Source organism: Lepisma saccharinum, chromosome 24 (assembly GCF_977018435.1).
Source record: "Lepisma saccharinum chromosome 24, izLepSacc3.1, whole genome shotgun sequence".
Classification (NCBI taxonomy): domain Eukaryota; kingdom Metazoa; phylum Arthropoda; class Insecta; order Zygentoma; family Lepismatidae; genus Lepisma; species Lepisma saccharinum.
The window spans coordinates 34560999-34584622 of record NC_139252.1 but is presented as its reverse complement, the minus strand read 5'-3'; the positions used below and the strand labels follow the sequence as shown (position 1 = coordinate 34584622).

The 23624-nt window shown below is 39.0% G+C and overlaps 1 protein-coding gene across 1 annotated transcript; it reads left to right on the top strand.

The window, feature by feature from the left end:
* The first annotated feature begins 7936 nt into the window (after positions 1-7936).
* Positions 7937-8671, top strand: LOC145978147 (forkhead box protein N3-like). The gene is given in 1 exon segment (XM_083110586.1): positions 7937-8671. A coding segment is annotated over 1 exon segment (732 nt). The 5' UTR covers positions 7937-7939.
* The last annotated feature ends 14953 nt before the right edge of the window (positions 8672-23624 follow it).

Genomic DNA, 23624 nt, shown 5'->3' with positions numbered 1-23624 from the left:
AAGGCAATAAATAGAAAAAATAATAAAAGAAGTTGAAAAAATTATCTTTGCAAGTCAAAATGGCAATAAACACTTCTGCAAGAATAGATGAAATTGTGATATTAGAGTAAAAAATGGAAATAAACTTTTAAAATAACAAGTTAAAAGTTGAAAAATGTCTTTGTTAGTCCAAAATTTAATAAAAAATGTTGCCTGAATAGAAGAAATTGTGATATTAGAGTAAAAAAATAAACCTAAATTTCAGCTAAAGTTGAAGAAACACAGTTTGTGTGTCTAAATTCCCATGCGAACTCTTGCTTGAATCGTTCAAATAGCGTTTTCTGAGTAAAAATACACAAAAAATGCGAAATATTGTCTCTAACAGTAAAAACATCTGGTCAATTTTACGTGAATCCTGATGTTTATAAGGCAATAATCAAATGGACTGTGGTTCGCAACCCCGAAATAAGGGCAAATAGTGGATCGCATCCACTTTAACTTGTAGATACTGGAACTGAATGTTCCTAGTTCAGCCAAATTCCTTACGGATTTGGTTAAATAGTCTTTGCAATGTTACGAAAGGCGGCAGAAATACCGCGTAGATTACTTCCACCAAATAAAATTGGAACCTCAAAGAAAATCAATACTCGTGTGTAAAAATTTGGCGACACTTGACTTCCATTCAACTTCGGAAGAAAACCAAGCGATGGGGGCCGTAACAATAGAGAACTTTTCTTCCCCCTCCCGTGTCCATGAACGCGCGCGGTTTGGGGGTGCCGATGAATGCAACCACATAACAGGTTCTTCCGTAACAGGTTAATATTAATAACATGGATTCTGCTCGCATACTTCGTTTTCATATAGGATACATCGTTCAATTTCTTCGCCTTTAAAGCGAACATGTGTTATAATATCTTCTACCTCCGATCGAACGCGTCGGCACCGGTTGAATACGGGTAAATCCGGATCCTTAATTATACCAAATATGACTCACCACCGACGCCAAAATGGCCGAAAATGTCTTTTGTACAATAATGGAAAAACCATTAATTCCAAGTTCCCTCGTGTGCCTAAAGCACCCGTGACTCATATCCGGCAGAAACGCATTAATAAAATACAACAATAGTGTTAGAATAGTACGAAAACGAACTCCATAATAGTGTCTTTTGTACCTTAATGGAGAAACCATTAATTCCAAACTCCAACGTCAGTATAAATCATCTGTGACTCATATCCGGCAGAAACGCATTAATAAAATACAACAATAGTGTTAGCTTAGGTCAAAAACGGAATACATAATAGTGTCTTTTGTGCACTAATGGAAAACCATTAATTTCAAACTCACACGTGTGCATGAGTCATCGATGACTCATCTCCTCCTCCACCCACGACACGTGGCGCTAGATTAATTAACAATAGCGTCACCCCTCGAAAATGAATAAAAAACCCATTAATGTCAATTAAAAGGTCTATTGTTAGGTTTAATCTCGGATGGATTCTACTTATATATATATATATATATATATATATATATATATATATATATATATATGTATGTATATCAAACATTTATAAAGTAGCAAACTAATTCCATTCCTGACTGGTTAAGGATGTCAATAAATAACAAAATAGTTGAAATATTTTTACTATGTTTTAAGTTTTTGTTTAGTTTTTGCTTTCTATTAGTATAAATCAATTAGATGTCATAGTTATATTTGTCTTGCATTGTTATTTTACCTTATTATGAATATATTATATCAATATAGCCTTACAATTGTTATTGGCGTAAGATCTGTAAATGGTCACTTGAATGAGAGAGGGAAAGTATGCAACACTCACAAACACATTACTTTGTGTGTGTTCTCGATACTATCCTTAGTAAAGTATATTTAAAGTAAAAAATAATTGGTAGCCTTTTGCTTTTAGAAAAAACACACACCCCCGGGAACGTTTGGTGGGGGGGGTTGAAGCCAAGATTGTTGGTGGGGGAAACCCCCTGTCCTCCAGGATTTCGCACCCTGCCTGCCAACCAGATTTCTGTTAGACGGCGCCTAGTGAACTCAAGGAATCCCATCGCCGCTGCTGTCTAGTTTGCTAGATTACATGATGAATGCTAATCTCTTTATCTGCTATTTTCATTGTTGACAGTAGCTTACTGTATAGTGTACAAAAGATAACACAGACGATTTGCCTGAAGTAATTTGGATTCTTGCGGTAACACGATTAAGCCTTGTTTTCATATTAAATACACTACAGTTGCTGACTAGGGCAGTTTTATTAAATATTAAAACCACTTTACACGTTATGTTTCCACCCTATCTCGTGGATTCTTGTTATTCGGATGGCAAGTAAAAACTGTAGGACCGCTCCCGATAAGGTTCTTCCTTACCTGTTTGGTAGGAGACGTCGTGGAAGTTCAACCTAGGTCAATGATTGAGCCTGCTTCTGCGTTGGCTCTCTACACTAGTGTGTGATAGTAGACGACGTTTTTCCGAGTATAGTACGAGTTCGTCAACTCTGAAATATTACATTGTCAGGAAGGTTCCACGTTTGCTCAATATCGACTGTTGTTATGCTGTTGTAAACTTTGCCATCTTGCCACAGTACAATTACAGTAATTGCAGTAATCCATGAGATTTTCCCACGTTACTTCAAGCAAATGTAGGTATGTAATGAAGTAAGTCTTAATAGCTAGTATGCAAGTATGCAGATAGTAGGTATGTAATGTAAGACAAATAACGATTCTTCCTTTTTGGTCTGTGAAGTAATACCTTAAGCTTGTAGGTTAGGTTGAGTGATAGGTATTTCCAGTGCTTTGTGCTATTTTTATTAGCTTAGATTTATTTACATATGTCAGTATGTGCAGACTCAAAAGGAAGAATTATTTCATGTTGTATTACAAGAGGTCGCTGTGTACATGAAAGTGAGATCTTGTTATACACAGACGCAATCGACATTTTTATCGAGGGTATTTAATTGATATATCAGGCCGGTTGCAGTTGGTTCTCCGGCCCAAGGCTGTAAGGTACAAATGGCCTTGCGTCCCTCTTCCAACTGAAAAAGAGGCCCTCACAGATGTTAGAGACGTTGACGGCGTTGTGAGGCGTTCCACCAACATCTACCTGTACCAACAATACTTGGTTCCATCTTTTCAGGACCTTAAGAGACCTACATTGCCCGAGAACCATCGATATACTTATGGAGAGCTATTGCACCGGTAGGAAAACATATCAGATGTCCTAACTTCACGACCTCAAAATTAACAACACAAGGAGGCTCTCAGAGATCCATTTGTAACGAGTGCACTCACGGTCCCCGAAATGACGTGTCAATCATACCCCGGCACGGGGCCAAACGTCGTTATGTGTACGGGAGACCGGTCGTGACTCTTACGGTCCAGGTTTTCAAGTTCGATACTGAGACGGTCGTTTATTGTCGTACTATTGCGAGGCGAAGATAAATACCTTCAAATGTTACACTGTTTTGTTTACCTTTGATATGTAGATTCGAACAATCATAACACACTAATAGCATAATAGCCGATACCTGAAAAACATCAAATAACAACACTGACGAACGGTAAAAAGTGAATATATATTGTAACAACAACAAAATATTGCAATCAACAACTGTTTACATAGCCTCCTCAAACTCTCACTCATTCACTCTACCTCTCTTTCACACACATGAGGTATTTTTACATGTGAAGTATAGATACAAATCATGGATCTCATTAACATATCATTCCTTTTTAGTTTTAAACCTTTATGTGAATTTTAGGGTATTTGTCTGCCAGCTCCTGTGCTCTTTTAAATAAATTTATGTGCCAGTCCTCAGAAAGCGGTTAACTAAGACAATTGGGTCGGCGTGGTTAAATCTTTCGTTCGAAGAAACGTATGCATCCAGTCGTAAGCACAACATTTAACAAGATTCTCGGACGGGGGTAATACACATAAGCCTCTCTCGTCCAATGAGAACAAGTACACCATTACATAGTGATGCAACACTTAATCGGCTCCAGCTGCCGGAATGCACAAATCAATCGTCGGCGCGAGCAAAAATTACATCAACAAATAATACTACTTCACGCGCACGACCTTGCAATATAAATTACGCTTTCCACAATTAAAGGACTCATCAGTCAAGTATTTACAAAATAAATGGCGCGACGGGGCGGTCGGTTACACAAAAAATGGAGCACACTTTGACAATTTATACTAAATAATAAAGTAATGAAATGGAGCTTCTAACCATGAATGCAGACAATTAAATTAGAACATCTGAACATGAAATGACCCTTTTTTTATAACAATACCAAAAAATTAACAGACACGGAAGTTAGGTTCGTTGTTTCCTGAGTCACTTTGCAAATAAGTGAGACTTCGACGTTAACAGTACGGTGTTGATACTAACAATGCACGTTTACATGGACATAGACCAAGACCATCTTGAGGTTCAGGCCACAACGCTCAGTCAAGACGTCATAATCTGGAGGCGATTGTCTTAACGCTGTAAACCCCTTGTCGTAATTTTACCGTAGATAATTAAGGTATATTTATTTCTCTTACGAAGTTAAATTTTGATATTTACCCTCCCGACGAATATAGTTAGAAGAAAAATTTATAATATTGAATATTCACACCAAAATTTTCATTCAGGAAGTTACTATGGCCACCACAAAAATTCCTACCATAGCACAAAGAAAGAGTTGAAAACCGTTAAAAAGTTCCTGGAGGAAAAATTTAAACATTGTATATCTTTGAAAAATTTTATCGGGAATATTGGTCAGCTACAATAAAACTCGTAACCGCTTTTGTATGAACATTTGTATGTAAAATCAATTGATTAAATAAAACAAAAAACATGTTAGGTTGGCCGTAAACTTTCCAAGTTACCTAATCAATTAAATTGTCTTTAAGTTTACCCAAAATTAATCAACCAATTAATGCAGATATTCTGTGTAGCTATACAATCTCAATACAAAACCTTAATTTCTATATTCTTGCAGCAAAAGCGAAAGAAATTGGTACAAAGGCAATGTTACATTTCTGTGATAAAGACTAAACCTAAATCATTTGTCACATTGTAATTTCGATCCTATTGACTTTATTGAACGAAATTGAATCTTTTCATTGTCGTTAGTAAGATCTGTGAAAATAACTTAAGAGTTTCATTGAAGAAAAAAGCAGATTAATATTTCCATTTTAACGTTCACTTGGGAAATAAACATTTCGAATATTTCCTTACACTGTTTTTTACATTCTGTTGAAAAAATCGTGAAGAATGTTAATAAATTATGAAACAATAAACATTATCACTGATTTAATGATCAAAGTTACGAACATTGAAGCTTCACAAAGACAAAAAATAAAAAGCAGTTCATACGAAACAGTTTCAAAAATTTAATACATTTGTAGTTCATATTAACATAGCTAGGTAACAAAATGCTTTCTGTGTAAAAACATTTGTATTTGAAACATAAGTAATATATTCTTGGATAGTTTTACACACGAATATTTCATCGAAGTCCTTGTTACACATCGCAACTTTGTATTTGAATGTACAACATATCTACCATTAGCCTCTGATTAGCATAAAGAAGCATAAAGCGGGATAAAATAAGAATAAATGTACATATGTATCAACTTTGTGCTTTCTTTCATTAAGCACATTTTGAAACTGAAAATTTGTGTAAATAATATGAATAATTTATCGAATGCTTGCATAAAATTTACACTAACAAATTGCTTTGGTAGACGTAATATTAACCAAAGTTTGTAATTCAGGGTAAATTATTTGATATTTCTAAAAAAAATGTTGACATGTTGTCCACATTTACGAGTATATTTGATGCCTATTCCGGACACATGAAATGTTTACGTCATGAACTATTCCTCTTATTTATTTTTTAGTATAAAACACTTAACTTGTATCTTTTCGTAGTGACTGAATCACATGGAATTGCCCTAAAAATTTCTCATTTTTAACAACATCTTGAAGAAATGTTAACGTTACTCTTACCTTTTTCATTGTAATTGCCTCTGCAATTGAGTACACAAGACTTATACACCATACCTCTTCCACATTTAAGCATATTTACACGTCATGTAAACTCGATTACAGTTCTTAAATTTGCATTACAATTCCGTATTCACTCAAAAGGTATAACATTGATTCCGAAGAAGCAAATCAAACATGGCGGCTATCTCGCCTCCAGTTGATGACGCTTAGTCACGTGACCGGAGCAAGCCATGAGGCTTTCAGATTGAGAAGGTAATGCATAGACCCTCTGAAGAATACTCTACCGGACTCTGCTACATTGCGTGGTCATTCATCTCTCCTGGACGCGGGACTTGCACACGGTTCCTTTGTGGCGAAATTGTTCTCCGAGGTCGATCGCGACGAAGAATGATTGCGACGATATGGTGTACTTGCACCTCCTCAGTACTTCGGGCGTTCCTCTTGTCACTAGCGTCGGATGTACGTGGTCACGCGCCGGTCCGGAATCTCTCTAGTGTCGGGCAACAATTGGACGTCGATCTGCAATCATCTCTCTCTGGTAACGGGCTTCGATTGGGCGTCGATCTGGAGTCGTCCTTCTCTCTCTGTCTCTCTCTCTCTCTGGTAACGGGCTTCGGTTGGAACGTCGATCTGGAAACGTCCTTCGGGCATTGGGCAGTGTTTGGCGTTGGCTGGCTGGCTTCATCGGAAGATGGCGATGCATCGTTGCGGGGTCAGGGAAGTCGACGGACTCCCTTTTCTACCTCCTTTAGCCACCCATGATTATGTAGTCCACGCTTGGCAAAAACAAATCACCGCGTAATACTTCACCAAAATAGGGCGCACACAGGTAACTCTCTATCTGCAATTCGCTCCCGGTACGTCAGAAAACAAAGTCCACGGACACAAAAAAATAATCACGCGAGAGTGTAGCGCGGAGATGCTCTCTCTATGAAATCCGGGTAAAAACTGTGTCTGGAATCGTAGTACTGCCTATTTATAAGAGATTCAAATTCGTCCGTTGAAAAGCACGCTAAAGTGGCTTGTGAAAAATGGTTTCGCATACCCGCTGTGACTTCTAGCCCGGTCCCGACAAAAATAATCCTTACTTTTCTCCGTGTTGGTGCGGCTGTCACTCAGGAAAAACCCGTCTCCCAACTCCCGACGTCTGGCTCGGATACAAATTTATCCACAAAATAAATCAAACCTCACACATTTATATTTGAACATAAAATGAATCGATAAACAAAAAAAAATTATATCCAACTGCGTTTCACATGTCACTGGATACCGTGACACATTCTAGGTCTCGAATTGTGGAATCTAAACTTTGAGCCATCTCTCGAAACATTAGGAAATGGTTCGCAGATTAAAGGAACAAATAGACTATGCAGATGACAATAATTATAATAGAAGGAAATTCAAGAACAAAGTTGGAAAGAAAGTCCAGTATTGAGATAAACTCTCTCGAGGACTTGTCTGATTGGCCATTGCCACCCAGAAGACTGACTTTATAATCCAAAAGGGTAAGCTGAATACTAATACCCTAGCCAAAAAAACAGAGACAAACAAATACATTGACAGCAACATGTTCGAATACATTCAGACTCCCCATGTCGCTTATAAACCACACGTATTCATAATCTACAACGTGATTGTTTCTTCCGGCGCACTAATCTGAGTAGACCTAAAATGTACCACATATCTAACAACAAAAAAACAACCTCATCACAAAAGAAAATGACAGTTGCATATCGAACAGCATCGCTGGGATATGGCCTATCGACAAAATAACAGAGAGCCGTCAAATACTGGTTCAAGATAGGCCAAGAAGAGAAAGTTTACAAAGTAATTGGCAGATATGCCCCTACCGTTGCAGAATTAAACTCCCAGATCATCCAGGAGTGGCAGGAAGAATGGATTAACAGCCCCCTTTCCTACTGGACGGACTGTGTGAAAGATGGCTCCAGAGCGGCCCTGCCCAGAGGATGAGCCGGGAGCAAAAGTATTGCAGCCTGGTTCAGTGACAATACCTGTAATACAACAAGTCTTTTCTTTACCTAACGGAATAATACAAGTAAAGGAAGGAGACGGTGCTGCTAATGTGTTCACAGAGGTTAGGTTAGACAAGAGTCCCTGTGAGGACGATGACCTTACATCACTGACGTGGTTGCAGGATAGGAACCTTTTGAAAGGTATCAACTTACGCCCTGGAGGTGCGTCTCTGTCACCGCGTGGAAGGTAAGGAGACTTGGGATCACCAACTAGTGACTTTGTTGACGACAGCAGCGAACATGCAGATTCGAGTTCAAGTAGTCATTCAATAAGCCCAGTGACTACAAGTTCCGGGAAGCAACATCCTCATCATATTCCATACGACCCTCGGATACATGTAAATTCGAAGCCACCATATTCGTTTTCATGCTTAATCTTCATGGCGATTGAAGACTCACCACAGAAAGCTCTTCCAGTTAAAGACATTTATTCATGGATTTTGGATCATTTCCCGTATTTTAAAAATGCACCAACAGGGTCGAAGAACAGCGTGAGGCATAACCTCTCCTTCAATAAATGCTTCAGGAAGGTAGAAAAAGCTCCAAATCTGGGTAAAGGTTCCTTATGGATGGTGGATCCATTGTACAGACCAAACCTTCTCCAGGCACTCAGAAAAGCACCACGTAACGAACCTTAAAGTTCGTGGGATCTTATGAATACCTAAACTGTTAACCAATTAATCAAGGGGTGATGTAAATAACTCATCATTCATCCTCTTGATGAGACCACTCGTCATTGGCATGACGAGTTAACGCTTGGCAATGCGAAAGGTACAAAATCACACTAAGGAACTAGACTACAGAAAAGACAATGGTCACTCGTTGGGTTTTATGAACCGTTGTACCTGAATCATGGCTGGCTGTAGGATATTTACCTGTCTATCTGAAGTCTTTAGCTGAATCAAATAAGCGAAGTCCTCTGTAAGCTTCTCCAATTCGTCGACCAGAGCGTCGTTCCACTTCTGACCTACTGCCTTGTTGACCACCTTCTCTCTCTCAACTCAATCCCAAAAGTCAGTCCCCTCTCAGCTTGTCTCACCTCTATATTACTAGGCTATCGAGCTCTTCCTCTATGCCGAATCGTGTTATTAATTGCTACCATGCAAAACCGCTTACTCTATAACCAGAAGTATTACCTGTTTCCTGAATGCTCAGGAGTTTTGCATGGCACAACACAATGCATTGTAAACATGCCTCAGAGGTTGAGACAACTGAGAAAAACAAGTGAATGCCCTGGTCAACGTGAAGCGTTCAGAGAGACTTTAATAAAAATAAATATACAATCTTAGGGATGATACGACTGTGCCATCTCTCGAACCATTAACATGTTCTTCCCATGTACGAGAGAGCCTTTCGTTGACACTAAAAGGACGAATGTGCACTTCACTTGTACGGTAAATCATCGACCAGATTCACGGTTTCCAAAGTCCTCAGCACACAAAATAAAATGCTTCTGTCTCTCCATTTTAAATGTCCGTTTAATGTGCACTTTACAAAAGCTGGCTCACTTACCATCTCTTTGCTGCAAAGAGCATGAGAACATACCACAGAGCTCCACGGAGAGATAAAAGAGAGAGAGAGAGAGAGAGAGAGAGAGAGCGAGCGAGCTACCATATTTCCAACACGGAACACTTTCAGTTCTGAACATAAATCACTGGCATCAATATCGCAACATTAGCCATAGCTCAATGTTATATCAAAATCCTTACAATGTTTGGTTAATGTACATTTCCACTCAATTTTTTTTACAACAATTTTAAAAACTACACCCTGGAAAAATTACCCCTGCAAGTTTTCGCGTTTCTCTGCGTCCAGTTTAAGGCAGAAACGAGACTTCCAAAGTTGCGAGGCTAGCGTTGCGCTGAAAACACGCCGCCGCCATGTTACTACGTCACTCCTTAGGGAGAGCTCGTTTGTCGTCTGCTTCGAGCGTCCAGTTCCGGATGGGTAGCCCACGGTGAGCGAACACGTGCAGCAGTTTTACAAATCTGTACCGATTTGAATAATGGAAGAAGGAGCGATAGGAGAAAGGAAAGCTATGCTTTGTAATGATCATTCTTCTATGAAATATCCGTGCTGCTCACGTGCAAGATAAATGAAAGGGTTCAGCTGCGTGTGTGTTCTCAGGCCATGAGAAAAATATTGCTTATAAAATTGGTTGCTGACCAGACACTCAAAACTATTTTTTAAACTTATATTTATCGATATTTACCGTAACCTATGTAGTGCAAAATAGGAATTTTCACATTCTTCACTTTATTTATAAGACCTATTTAACTTTCTTTTCCATAAAGCAATTTCAGTTTGTGTTCCATTTCTGTTGCGCAAATTATGATCAAATATTTTTGTGCAGATAAGAGAAAATACACTGAGAAGATTACATTAGTTGCACAGTACATATCTATACTTAGTTTATGTACGTATAATTATTACAAGGAAATAATGTGTATAACCATGGGCGTATTTAAGGGGGATTCAACGGGTCCAACCCCCCTCTTTTTTTGGTTCACTAAAATTACCAGTTTCCTTGTTCTATCCGCTTGTTCATAAAAAAATCCTTCGGACTTATTTCATTCTCTTAAATTAGAGACGTATAGGACGGGATACGGATGGGAAGGAAATTTCGTAATTCCACACACCAGATGGGACTGCAGACCAATATCTGCAATTTCCTGATAGTTTCGGAATTTCTGCGATAAGAAACTGCATTGAGACTGTCAAATCAGTTATTTTTCCCCCCTCGAATCATATTAAAGAAATTTGGTTCTTAAAAACGTAGTGACACAAGATGAACAGAAAAGTATCAATACTTCGTGACTACAAACACACAACTTTGTCGGGTCCAACATCCTCTCCCCCCATGCTCCCCAACAAGCTTCCGGCTAGCAGTGTCCTGGATTTTCACTTACGAAATAAAGCAACCCTAATCATACAAAAAGTTGATCCATCCCTCCCCCCCCCGTGAACTATATATACGCCCATGTGTATAACAATATCCCATACTGAAATGGTACGATATAATTATTTTGAATTTTGTACTGCGAAAAAAAGCCGCCTCATCTCGTTACCTCGAACGCATTAATTGGTTGGTTCACAACTTCACCACTAAGGATGCTATCGAGACGAGACATGGCAGCCTTGGTCTCGTTATCGTTGAGAGTTGTAAATGTATGTCTCGTGTTTATTTGTAAATGTCTCATTGACAGTCTCGTCTCAATTTATAAGCATCCGTCTCGGTTTGGGAGGGCAATTCTCGTTCTCATCTGAAGTCTAGAAAAATATAGAATTAACAACGTATGCAAAGGCTTATCATTATAAATACAAAAAAAAAACCTTTCTTAATATTTTTTTTATTATTATTATTTTTTGACTCCTCGTTTCGACGGTACAGTCCTCGAAAACTAAATATTATCCTGCTTATATATGCAAACCAAACTGCAGATTCAGAATTACCAGGAATGAACTGGCGTTGTAATTATTATACACAAAATTCATGATTTATCTGAGGAAGTCGCATGTTCCAGGTTTGACTCTCGACCTGGGCATGACTGTTTCCTTGTGAGTGACATTTCATTGAACTGGAAATTGTTACATGGGAGGATGTTTGCTCGAGACTTTGGGGACAGCTAGGGGGATGCTTCTATTGTTAATGTTAGTGTTGCTCACGAGACGAGGCATGTTCCGTCTCGTCTCATAAAAGGAGATGGGACAAGTGAATGTTTTCTAAATGAGATGGGACAGAAGAAAAAGTTCGTCTCTTATCATGGCAGGTTGGGTGATACTTAGATTGTGCAGTTGGTGGCAGTGGCGAAGCTAAGGCGTAAATACTGGGTAGGCTGAAAAATCTGCTTTTTTTTTATATACAGCAGGTCCATGCGTCGATTCTTGTTGGTCGCAAAAGTATCAATTACCGTTTCCTTGAAGCCTTTATCAATAGAAAGTTCTTTAACCAGTTTTTTTTCGATGCCTATTGTACTGAGAGAACAATCTTTCATTTTTCATTGAATTACTGAGATAATTTTTTACTCTCTTGAGGGTGCTCATACTTCTTTCGGAGGAAGCTGTTGTAACAGGAAATGTCAAGACCAACTTGATAAGTTGTGTTACTTTTTTGTAGATTGTTTGAAGATAATTGCTAACTATGAATTTTAGGTCTGCAGGAGGTAAATGCTTTTCTTCATCAGCATAGATATTCTTTAAATCATTTTCTAATCGTTCTTTGTTGAAAAATGGATATTTGGACAGATGGTTATTTAATTTCGTCACAGGAAAATGTAGTTTATATCCCCAAAGCTATTTTGGTGTAGAAATTCAACAAATGTTATCTTTTCAAGATCTCCAAAACGTATTTCCATTTGTACAGTCAGCGTGTCTAAGATTTCGTAGGTTAAGCATCTGAGAGCCACGAAGTCTTGTTCACTTACATTTATTTCACTGCAAATCCTCTTAGAGTTTTCAACATATAATTTCACAGTATTATATTTTTATAACATAAATACACTATGTGACACACACACAAACACACGTGCGCATGCACTTGAAGTAAATTAACATTCAACAATGCAGCGCGTGAACGACGCACTTTGCACAAGAAGACTAGAAGCACAACAGGTCGGTTCTGAGGCTAGCCGCTTTCACCCAGTGAATAGGCAGTCCCCTCCCCTTACACTCCCCTCCACCTACACAGAGCTCACGCTGTAGCTGCCTTTTAACTCGAGGCTTTTCGTCAAAAGCCTCACAGTTCGGACCGAACGCGCTTTCCTCTTTCTGGCCTGACTGACGAGATATGTGGAAGGATCGGCGGAACCAAACGTTCGGATTACATAGTTTAATTCGTTTTAACGAACTTTGATTGTTACAGGGTACAAGAACATTTTAATTTCAACATTTTTTGGGTAGGCTAAGCCTCAAAAGCCTCATAGGAGCTTCGCCACTGGTTGGTGGTACTGTGTGTGTGTGGGGGGGGAGGTGTACCCCTGCACCCCGACTTCGAATACTGCTTGTAGTTATTCATCTTCATTGTAGCGATTAGCCAAAAGTGGGAAGAAATGTGATGTTAGAGATGATACATAATAAATTAACCATGCGTTCTCATCGTTGCGGTTAAACAAAGTGAACGGAAAAGCGATGTAAAAGTAAGCTAAATACAAAAATTTGCAATATGTATATTAACTGAAGAAAACTGTCATTTACTGCAGGAAATTAAAAAACTCCCCGTACCTTTTTATACCGTATCACCTCTTATATTGCAGAAATTGGCGTGTAAACCAGTGTGTTCTAAAAGTATTATATTAAAATTTGTGAAGAAAATATTATGACGAAAATAATTGTAATTCCAGAAAAGACATTCCTATAACATTAAGTTCTTGCCAGTCAGAACTAACCTATGTATTCGCAATGAACAAGGCTGTTCACGTGTTCAGCCATTGACTGTTACAAGGTTTGCTTTGTCACCCTAATGGGAAAACCCTCTACCGAGTGGCTGAATTATAGTAAATTCTACGAGGGCCACTATTTATATTTTGAGCCTTGGCAACACTGATTGAAGTTAGGTGCGATTTGACGTTTGCACGGAATCGTCTGGCATTATTGACCATAATGTACTTCAAATATTTTATCAATAGCTTGATTTGTGTTGTTTATGTTGCCTTGGAGATTGCGCGACAACAATAAAATGGAATTAACTCGTGAACATTTTCGTGCGATGATTGTTTACGATTTTCGACGTGGATTATCAAGACAATAGTGCTTCGATCAACTTACTTCCACATTTGGCGATGAAGCCCCATCCTTTGCCACTGTGAAACGCTGGTATAACGAATTTAATCGTGGCCGCCATTCGCTCACCGACGAGATTCGCGAAGGTCGTCCAAAATCAGTTGTTGTTCAAGAAAACATTGATGCTGTGCAAAACCTAATACTGCAAGATCGTCATGTGACATACTGTGAGATTGAGGCAACCATAGGCATTAGTTCCACCAGCATATATAAAATACTACATGATCATTTAGCTGTGAGAAAGGTATGTTCTCGTTGGATCCCACACAATTTGACAAAAACTCAAAAAGACGCTCGCGTCAATTGGTGCAAACAAATGCTCAATAAATACAATCGTGGTGCTTCAAAAGACGTATATAAGATTGTAACAGGTGACGAATCATGGAGATATGCATATGAGCCGGAACGTAAACAGCAGTCGACTGTATGGGTGTTTCAAGATGAACCAAATCCAACAAAAGTTGTTCGCGCTCGAAACACATCGAAACAAATGGTCGCCTGTTTTTTCGGGAAAAGTGGTCATGTGGCAACTGTGCCTTTAGAGGAACGTAGAACGGTCAACTCTGAATGGTACACAACAATTTGTTTGCCAGAGGTCTTCGGTCAAATACGGAAAACAAACAAACGCCGTCGGATCATTCTTCATCAAGACAATGCCAGCTGTCACACATCTCGTCTAACAACCGACTTTATGAACAGTCAAAAAATCGAATTGATGGGTCATCCGCCGTACAGTCCTGATTTGGCACCCAATGACTTCTTCTTGTTCCCGAATGTCGAGAATAAATTGCATGGACAACGATTTTCGTCGGCGGAAGACGCCGTTGATGCGTTCAAAAACCATATTATGGAGGTGTCTCAAGAAGATTGGAAAAACTACTTTGACAAATGGTTCGAACGAATGCAAAAGTGTATTGACCATAAAGGATAATACTTCGAAAAACAATAAAGCAGTTTTCAATGCCAAATTCCTGTTTTTTCAATGTTAGGCTCAAAATATAAATAGTGACCCTCGTACTACAGTATACTGCTAGGGCATAATTCATCTCCAAGAAATGGAGCACAGATTTTTGCACTGGAAGTTGTAAGCTACTTGTTTTACACAGTAACAAGTGAATTTTCTGTCGCTTCCGCGGCTCATGCTAAGTTGAGGGGACGAGTAGAAGCCCCGTCTGCACGCATTTCTAAGTGATGACGTCAGAGGACCTCGTGTCTGTGGAGAGGACGTTTTGAAATCCGTGACGTAGTAGGTGAATTTCAGCGGTGTTTGAAGGCGTGTTTCTCGAGAACCGAAACAAATATCGCCGAGATATTTTGCACATCTCATGTTTGTGTCATTATCTGTAAAATGAATGGATTTAAAACGTTTTTCATGTCAAAGTGGAAATGTCCATTCCTCTTGAGTCATACCCGCAGTCATGCATTGTAAATAAATTTTAAAATATAAAGTGTTCCCCTGTGCTTTGCACCACGCCACGTAGGCGTATAGGGGGTGTGGAGTTAGGGCCCACACTTTCTTGATCACGGCCGAAGGTGGGGGTGATGTGATCAGCACCCTGGTCGCTTTCCCTTGCCTCAATTTACCTACAAAGAGGTGTAAAAACAACGTAAAATAAATATAAATGCAATCAATAATATCCAATAATATTTAGAGCAAAATGAAATTTGATTTTTGTTATTCAGCGTCGTTGACTAATCAAGAAATTAACGAATGGACATTCACAAACAACATCCAAGCCCAAGCCTGGATTCGAACTAGGGACCTCTGGCGTCGTGACATGCTGTGATAACCACTTCGCCACGGAGATCGGTAGTACTGAATAGCGGTAAAGGCAAATAACAGAAATACATCCTAATAAACTCAATATTTTTGCATTCACTCGTATGTTGAGACTATTCGTTTACATGTGCTAATTTGCATATTATTTACATGAGTTTATTGTTTACGTTCATTGTAACTAACGAGATCGAGGGCTACAGATGAAAACATTGTGCTTATAATATCGCTTTGAAGTCAAAGTTATGTAAGTTACCATTGTATACGTTTTTGTACTATATTATGTTCATTTCATGTAGAATACACATCCCATATTGCAGCCAGTCCCCGTTATGCATGATATCAACCTGTCTCTACCGCGTTGGGTTTGCCCGTTCGCACTTCATTTTTGCAACCTTGTGTTCTGATGTCAGACGAGGTATGTCTACGAGGTTAGGTTAGGTTCCATTAGCATAAATACAATTAAAAATTATTATTTAGTCTAAGAGAACTAAACCTAGCTAGCCTAGCCTAACAATGTAGGCATGTATCCTAAAATTAAAAAGCCTTCTCCCGTGACGCCAGTACACAAGGTTGCTAAAGTGTTGTGCGATAAATGAGACCCGGTACTAAACATCTGTGTAGAAAACGGGGTGCGACACCAGCGCCTTACAGCGGTAATTTCTTGCAGTTGGCGCGAATACTCATACGTACAGGTGGTTGTGACAGCTAAAGAATGTGGGTATTTATACGTTAATTTTGTGAATTAACAAGCAAATTAGATCATAATAATATTCTCTCCGTGTGCATACATTATGTCTGCGATGTGCAAAAGTTCGTGTGAATGTGTAACGATCGAGAAATAGACGTATTTCATGAAAGTTTCTTCTGCATTCAAATCATCACTTTAGGTAAGACGTAAGAAATTAGGAACATGAATGCCCAATTGATGCTTTGTTGCTATACTACAGAAAATCGTGCAGTATTTTAATTTTGTTAATCGCTACCCCATCACACCTACAACAAAGTGAAGGATTGTGGATCATTTGTAAAGGTGATTTGTCGTAGAAAAGATTTACGTTCTTTTACAAGAACCTTTTATACAATTCTATCCTTACGTTCTTCAACTTCTTCTGCTGCGTGTATAATGTTCGCTTTACACTGGTGTATAACACTAAACTGTTGTTTCGTTACATTATACGTATCTGTTCAACTTAGCTTTGTTGTGCTGTCTTAGCATTTGGCATGTTCTGTTGCTTCTGTGTGTATGAGTATAATACTTTATACTGCAAATGTTACATTTATTACCTGGCAGCGAAGTGAGAAAGTAAGCTTAATCACTCGATCACGTTAAATGTCATTTTCATTGTGCAGTGTGCAACTAACACTCATGAAAGTAAATCACGCACAACTAATGCAGAATGCAGCGAAAAAGAAAAGTGTGAAGACTGTTTGTGTCTATGTACTGTGAGGAAGGAAAAGTGTCGCATTTTTCAACACCGATTCGTAGATTTCGGGTTGATTGTTTGCATTACGTTGCATGGCGTCATGTGACGTCGGTTCGCTTCGCGCAGGGAAACAAGTTTCAGCTTGTTTAACGCTGCACATTCCCCAGCGACCCATATTCTGACACAACGTAGTTTTTGTTGTTGAAAGATTCTAGACACGTGCCATTCCTTTACGTGTTGTTTCACTGCAATCGAACATTTTAAGAGGTAAAATGTCTCCAAATAACTAAGCCATATAAATATCAAAACTTCCTAATAAGGGTAGTACCGAGGCAGGCTTGCAAAATTTAGAAAATCAAGACACTCGAATCTCTTTGGAGACACTGGCGCGTACTGAAAAAATCACCTATTGTCCAAATACAGTATATCCTACCAGGGGTGCCCATCCCCCCCCCCCAAGGTTCTTGACGCATTCCACCCAAAAAGGTAGAACATTCCCCCCCATTTATGCCGAATTAATTACTCAAATTATTTTTGCTAGGCAAAATTTGCGGAAAAATATAATACTAGAGGTGCAACCACGAAATTTTGTCGGGGGGGCAAGTATCAGGATAATCGTACCATTAATAATAATAATAATAATAATAATAATGACTTTATTACTACCGTACTACCACTACTAGTAGTACTACCACCAGTAATAGTAGTAGTAGTATCAAAGACGTTATTATCCTCATAAATTTCGCAAAAAGTGGGTAGAAGTGTGTGCTAAAGCATTTGTTTGGAACAAACGATTTGAAATATTTTTTTTCAACACCGTCAATTTCACATTAGCTAATAATGGAAAACAAGCACACAAACTGTATTTTTGAATGGCAGAAAATGAATGATAAATGCAATCCGAAGATACATGTGTAACGTTCTATACAACATATGTTTTACGCATATGCAACATGGAGCGACATAAAATAAGAAAATACATATGCAACAAGCTAACACTAAATTGTGTACGTATTCAAAGCTTATTCAATACATATTCAACATACATTATTTAAATACATTACATTACAGAAAACAAGTAGAATGCGAGCGAAGCGAGCAAGAAATTTTTTAGATCCAATTTTTGCAATTGAAAACAATATTGATTTAATAGGGCGCAAATAATTTCACTGGACGCATGGCATTCTCTCTTTTACATTTTTTTCTAGATTATTCGGCGCCCATGGCCGACTCCCGCCGTCCCAAGCTACAGCTCTGAACTTTACGAAAACGAAAAAAGCAGATAATGCGAGCGAAGCAAACAAGAACATTTTACAAAATGTATTTTTATTTACATAAAATATTTGAAATCGAAGGATGTAATTGCTCCTCTGTGTCCCCCTGCAGGTGCACTTGGCCGTAAATGTTTGCCCCCTCTTTGCCCCTAATAGGGTGCAAATAATTTCACTGGACGCCATGGCATTCTCTCTTTTACATTTTTTCTAGATTTTTCGGCGCCCAAGGCCGACTCCCGCCGTCCCTAACTACAGCTCTGAACTTGACGAAATCAAGAAAAGCAGATAATGCGAGCGAAGCAAGCAAGAAAAGTGTACAAAATACATTTTTATTTGCATAAAATTTGAAATCGAAGGGGTAATTGCTCCTCTGGGCCCCCCTGCAGGTGCACTTGGCCGTAAATGTTTGTGGGGCAGTGACCCCCCTACCCCCTGTGGTTGCGTCACTGTATAAAACAGATATAATATATTTAAGCTATATATGTTTACTTTAGATACTTTAGACTCACTGCCATTGTTAGTGTACTGAATGTTAATCTTAACAGTTTGTCTGCTCGACTAACCTTGTATTAATGAATTCAGTTCATTAGTTTCAATTGTGAACCTATGCTTCTTGGTAAAGAAATCACGTTTCGGGACAGTTTTTAGCGTCGAAATGCGGTGACAAGTTTGTGTGGTGGCAGTTACATATGTTATTTATACTATTGTATAGTTCGTGACTCACCTCGATACCATCCTAACTTAAAAACATAAACTATTAAGTGGAGGTTTCAGAAATTTTAAAATTATTATTTTCGCTTATACTGGGTGAGTCTGTTAAAAGAGGCCCCGTGGAAAATGTGCTCCTTTCATGTAGACAACCCTGGTACACCGAAGAGAAGAGAGGGGTAGAGAACATTCCAGGATATCGGTGCCAAGTAGTTTAGACAACTTGACATAAACGTAAATGTAAATACAGTACAGTGTGACAACAACCTACCTAGAGGAGGTGCTGGAAATGTCCTCCGTTGACCTCGAGGCACGTGTGCAGACGATACCACATGTTCTGAAAAGCACGGGCGAGGACATCCTGCGGGATGGTCTGGATAGCTGTGATAATGTTGTTCTGGAGTTCTTCGAGTGTGTGAGGGTTGTTGCTATACACCTGTCCCTTTAGAATCACAGGGTGGTAAATCTGGAGAATGAGGTGGCCAAGGTTGGTTCGTGCCACAGCTGATGACGCGATCAGGCGGGAACACTGATTCAATGCGCGTGATCGTTGCACATGCTGTATGCGCCTTGGCTCCATCCTGCTGAAAGTAAGCGTTCCTACGCACATCCTCAGTCAGTTGTTAAACAAACACGTTGAATATGTTACTGATGTAACGAGCCGAGTTCACAGTCTCATGGAAGAACACGGGGATGATGCGGCGTGACGACATTGCACACCTGACACAGAGTTTCTGGGCGTGCAGTGGAACCTCCATGAACACGTGTGGATTGTCACCTGACCAGTGTCGCGTGTTCTGGGAGTTTATGTAGCCTGATAGATGGAACCATGCTTCATCGGAAATGAACAAGTAACCATCCTGCAGCACCTTTCGAGCAATATTGGACAGAAACCACTCACAAAACTGCACGCGAGCTGCCTTGTCCACATCCCGCACCTGATGCATCACGGTAATTTTGAATGCATGCAAGTTCAAGTCCTGCTTCAGGATCCGCATAGCGGTTGACTGGAACATCTGCAACTGTTGTGCCAAACGCAGAGATGATTTTCGTGGACTGCGTATCATTAGCTGCGCTGCGTCGCCCACCTTTGCCTCAGTGCGGACAGTCTTTGCACACACTTTTGGCCTATTCAGCACGGATCCGGTTTCCCGCCATTTTGCAATCAGTTTTTGCATTACTGATTTGGTTGGGGCCTTCGCTGGAACTCCATTCGACGCGAACTCCGTCCTAAACAAATCTGCACACTGTTTCCAAGAACCGAGGCGTACATACGTCTCGACAACAAAGATACGCTCCTGCACCGTCAACACCACGCTGACCCACCGAAGCACACTCACAACTTTCCTCGCCGCTCAACTCCATCAAGGTCACTACTAGACACTTTATTTTCAATCCCCCTCATGTCATATTGTCGAAACTGCTGGCACCGATATCCTGGATTGTTCTCTACTCCGCTCTTCTCTTCGGTGTACCTGGGTTGCCTACATGCAAGGAGCATATTTTCCACGGGGCCTCTTTTAATAGACTCACCCGTATATTTGGTACCATCGAAATTATATATGTTGTTTAATTTCAAAAGTAGTTTGAATATCCAAATATATTGCTGTACCTATTACAGTTGTATATTCTAATCAAATTTTATCTCTAATCAAATTAAGTCCTGTTTATTTAAGTTATAAACAGTATTTAACAAATTGTATTTTTCTTCCACAATTTTTGTACAATGAATTAGCATTACCTCATACACTTCTCAGTCAAGAATACTAAAAGTACACCATATCTATATATCTATCTATCTATATATATATATATATATATATATATTTATTGCCGGGAAGGGGGGGGGGGGTCCGAACCATGTGTCAAAAATAATAATAGTAATAATAATTGTAAAAATATAAATGTTCAAATTATTACGTTAATATATTTTATAAGTCTATTCATAATATGTAAATTAATTAATACTATATTATTATTATTACATGAATAGGCAAAATGACGACATAAGGGTACAGATATAACAGAACGTATTCATTATCAATTTTTTTATAGCTTGTTAAGATCGCCAAAATTTGTGTATAAAAAGCAACTGTCCTGGCAAGAACATTTAAGTAAAAAGGAATAAAGAATTGAATATTTATTGAATAACAAAATATGATGTTAGATTCAGTTGCTGAAAAGTAAAGATGCTGATTAATATTTTATGTATGTTATTACAAGTAGTAGTGTGCATACTGCATGGATGGGCATCGCCAGAAATTTTTATAGAGGTTTCAAGCCATTGATAAAAACTTCAATAGTAGAAATAATAATAATTATTATGGTTATGATTGTTATTATACGAGTGCAATAATAAGTAGCGTCGTCGCCTTGTAATCAAGGGATCCGGGTTCGATACCCGGTGGAGGCACATAGTGGTCCCGATCCCACTTTAAACTGTAGGTCCAGTCCCAATTAGCCTTACTGTGCATAAAATGGACTTAAAACACCAACTCAATCTTCTACTCCATCCACCAGATGAGTGTATATATGTAGCACATCTGTTCTTTTTTTTAACTATTAGTGTACTGAAATTCATGGCCAGTGGCGGCGATTAGGGGTTCGAGGGGGGCATTTGACCCCCACTTTTTGCCACTTTTGCCCCCGAAATATGCTTAAGCTTATCTACCAAGGGAAAGTAAACCGTCCTTGCTCCCCCCCAAAGTTTTGGAACCCAATCGCCGCCACTGTGCATAGCTATTCTATTTTGTTACAAATTTTAGTCACGTTTATATTGTTTTACACTATTTAGTGCAATTTTTTACTCCGATTACTAGCAATAAGAATGACAAGCTTTGCGCTTATGTTAGTTGTAACTTCACTGCCAATTTCCAAGGGAGGGGGGGGGGTGCGATATCCATTTTTACATAGATCTTCTTTGGTACTGTCATTCAAATCCTTATGATCCCAATGTAATCCTTGCCTTCCAATGAATAACCATCGTTTACACAACAAGGTAACAGTAGAATAAGTCGGAGACGGATTTCTTAAAATTTACAGGAGAAAAGACGAGAAAGTACTTACGGAATTGTGTTCTTGAGGACTTTCTGAAGCCGGAGATATTTTTCTTTATAATCCTGCTACGTATTTTGCCTGTAAATAAGGTATTTTTCGTCAATCATGCATCTCCGTTGTGCGATAGCTCGTGCCGCCATTACCGTCGACTACGTGAATCAAATGTTCCGTGCGTTTGGTTATGTAACCCCCTCACAGTGTAGCAACCACGCGGAAGTTTGACAAGATGACGTGTGAGCGTTTTTTTTTTCAATAAAAGGTAAGACTCTAGTTTACGTCCTTTTCCTAAGGAATGCGTGTCATATATCGTTGGAAAGCTTATTTCATAAGGAATTCAACAACGTAAATCCCAAAGCGAGCAAAAATTTCCTGAAGGAGTAAATCGAGAAAAACCGATGTTGTCCGGATATGCGCAATTGAACGTACTGAGGTATTTTTTAGATGATGAAGCACATATTTAGGGGTGAAATGAGTGCTAATGGAACCTAACCTAACAGGCCTAACGTAACCTCGTAGGCATTCCTCGACCCCGTGAATGGATAGTGGGGCTATCGTGAATAGAAAGTGTAAAAAGAAAAAGGTACTTACCCGAAGAGATGCCGGGTGCCGCACCACGATCGCGCACCGCGAACGCAAAGAAGCAATCACCGTGCAGATAAGGACGTAAAGTAGAGTCTAGCCTCAATTTTCGCTTAAAAACCTTTTGTGAATAGTTTGTGTGGCATTTATCGGTTCATAAGTTTGGAAACACTGCACATCAGCTGACGATACTGCATATCAGCTGACGATAGACAACGTGAGTCAAGATTTGCCCGCCAAATTAGCTACGACCAATAAATGATTATAATGTTAAAAGTAACGTGTTTTTCATGAAAAAAAAAGTTATGGCCAGCTTGAAAAATCTTCCGCTATGCATATGAGGTAAGTAGCAATGATTTTTATTTGAAAACAACCGAGTTTTATGTGTCTCCGGCTTATACTACTGTTGTTACCCACAAAGAATGCTAAACAAGTATATTTTCATTATTTAATTTTAGTACTTGGTAAGTGGTGGACAAAACATGCATGTGCGATATAAGGGGTGACCTTGCTACGTTCCCCGGTTTAGTCTCAATGGATCTACTTACTTTTATTCCTCAACGGCGAGCCTGAGACTTATCAGCCTACTATGAAGCCCTCAGGTTGTGGGAAATCAGATAAGGATATGCTTACGTAAACCTTACCAACTTGCACTCGCAATTAAACTCCTTATTAGAAACAAAATTGTATTAACATCATAATTGTTCTTCACTATACAAATTACCACATTCACATTTTTAAAATCACTTCCATTATTTCCCAACATTCATAATAATTTCTCTCTCCTAACAACTCACAATCGAATGTTTTAAGGTTAGTCCATAACCATAACAGACTACTCATTTGAACAAAACAAATTACGTCATAATAGACAATTAACATTTTAAACATATCAAACACTTAAAATGATACAATAAGTGGGTGCGTATCAACCTGGTAAGGTATACGAAAGTTAACCTCACTTCTCAGTAGTACAACAGATAAGGATATA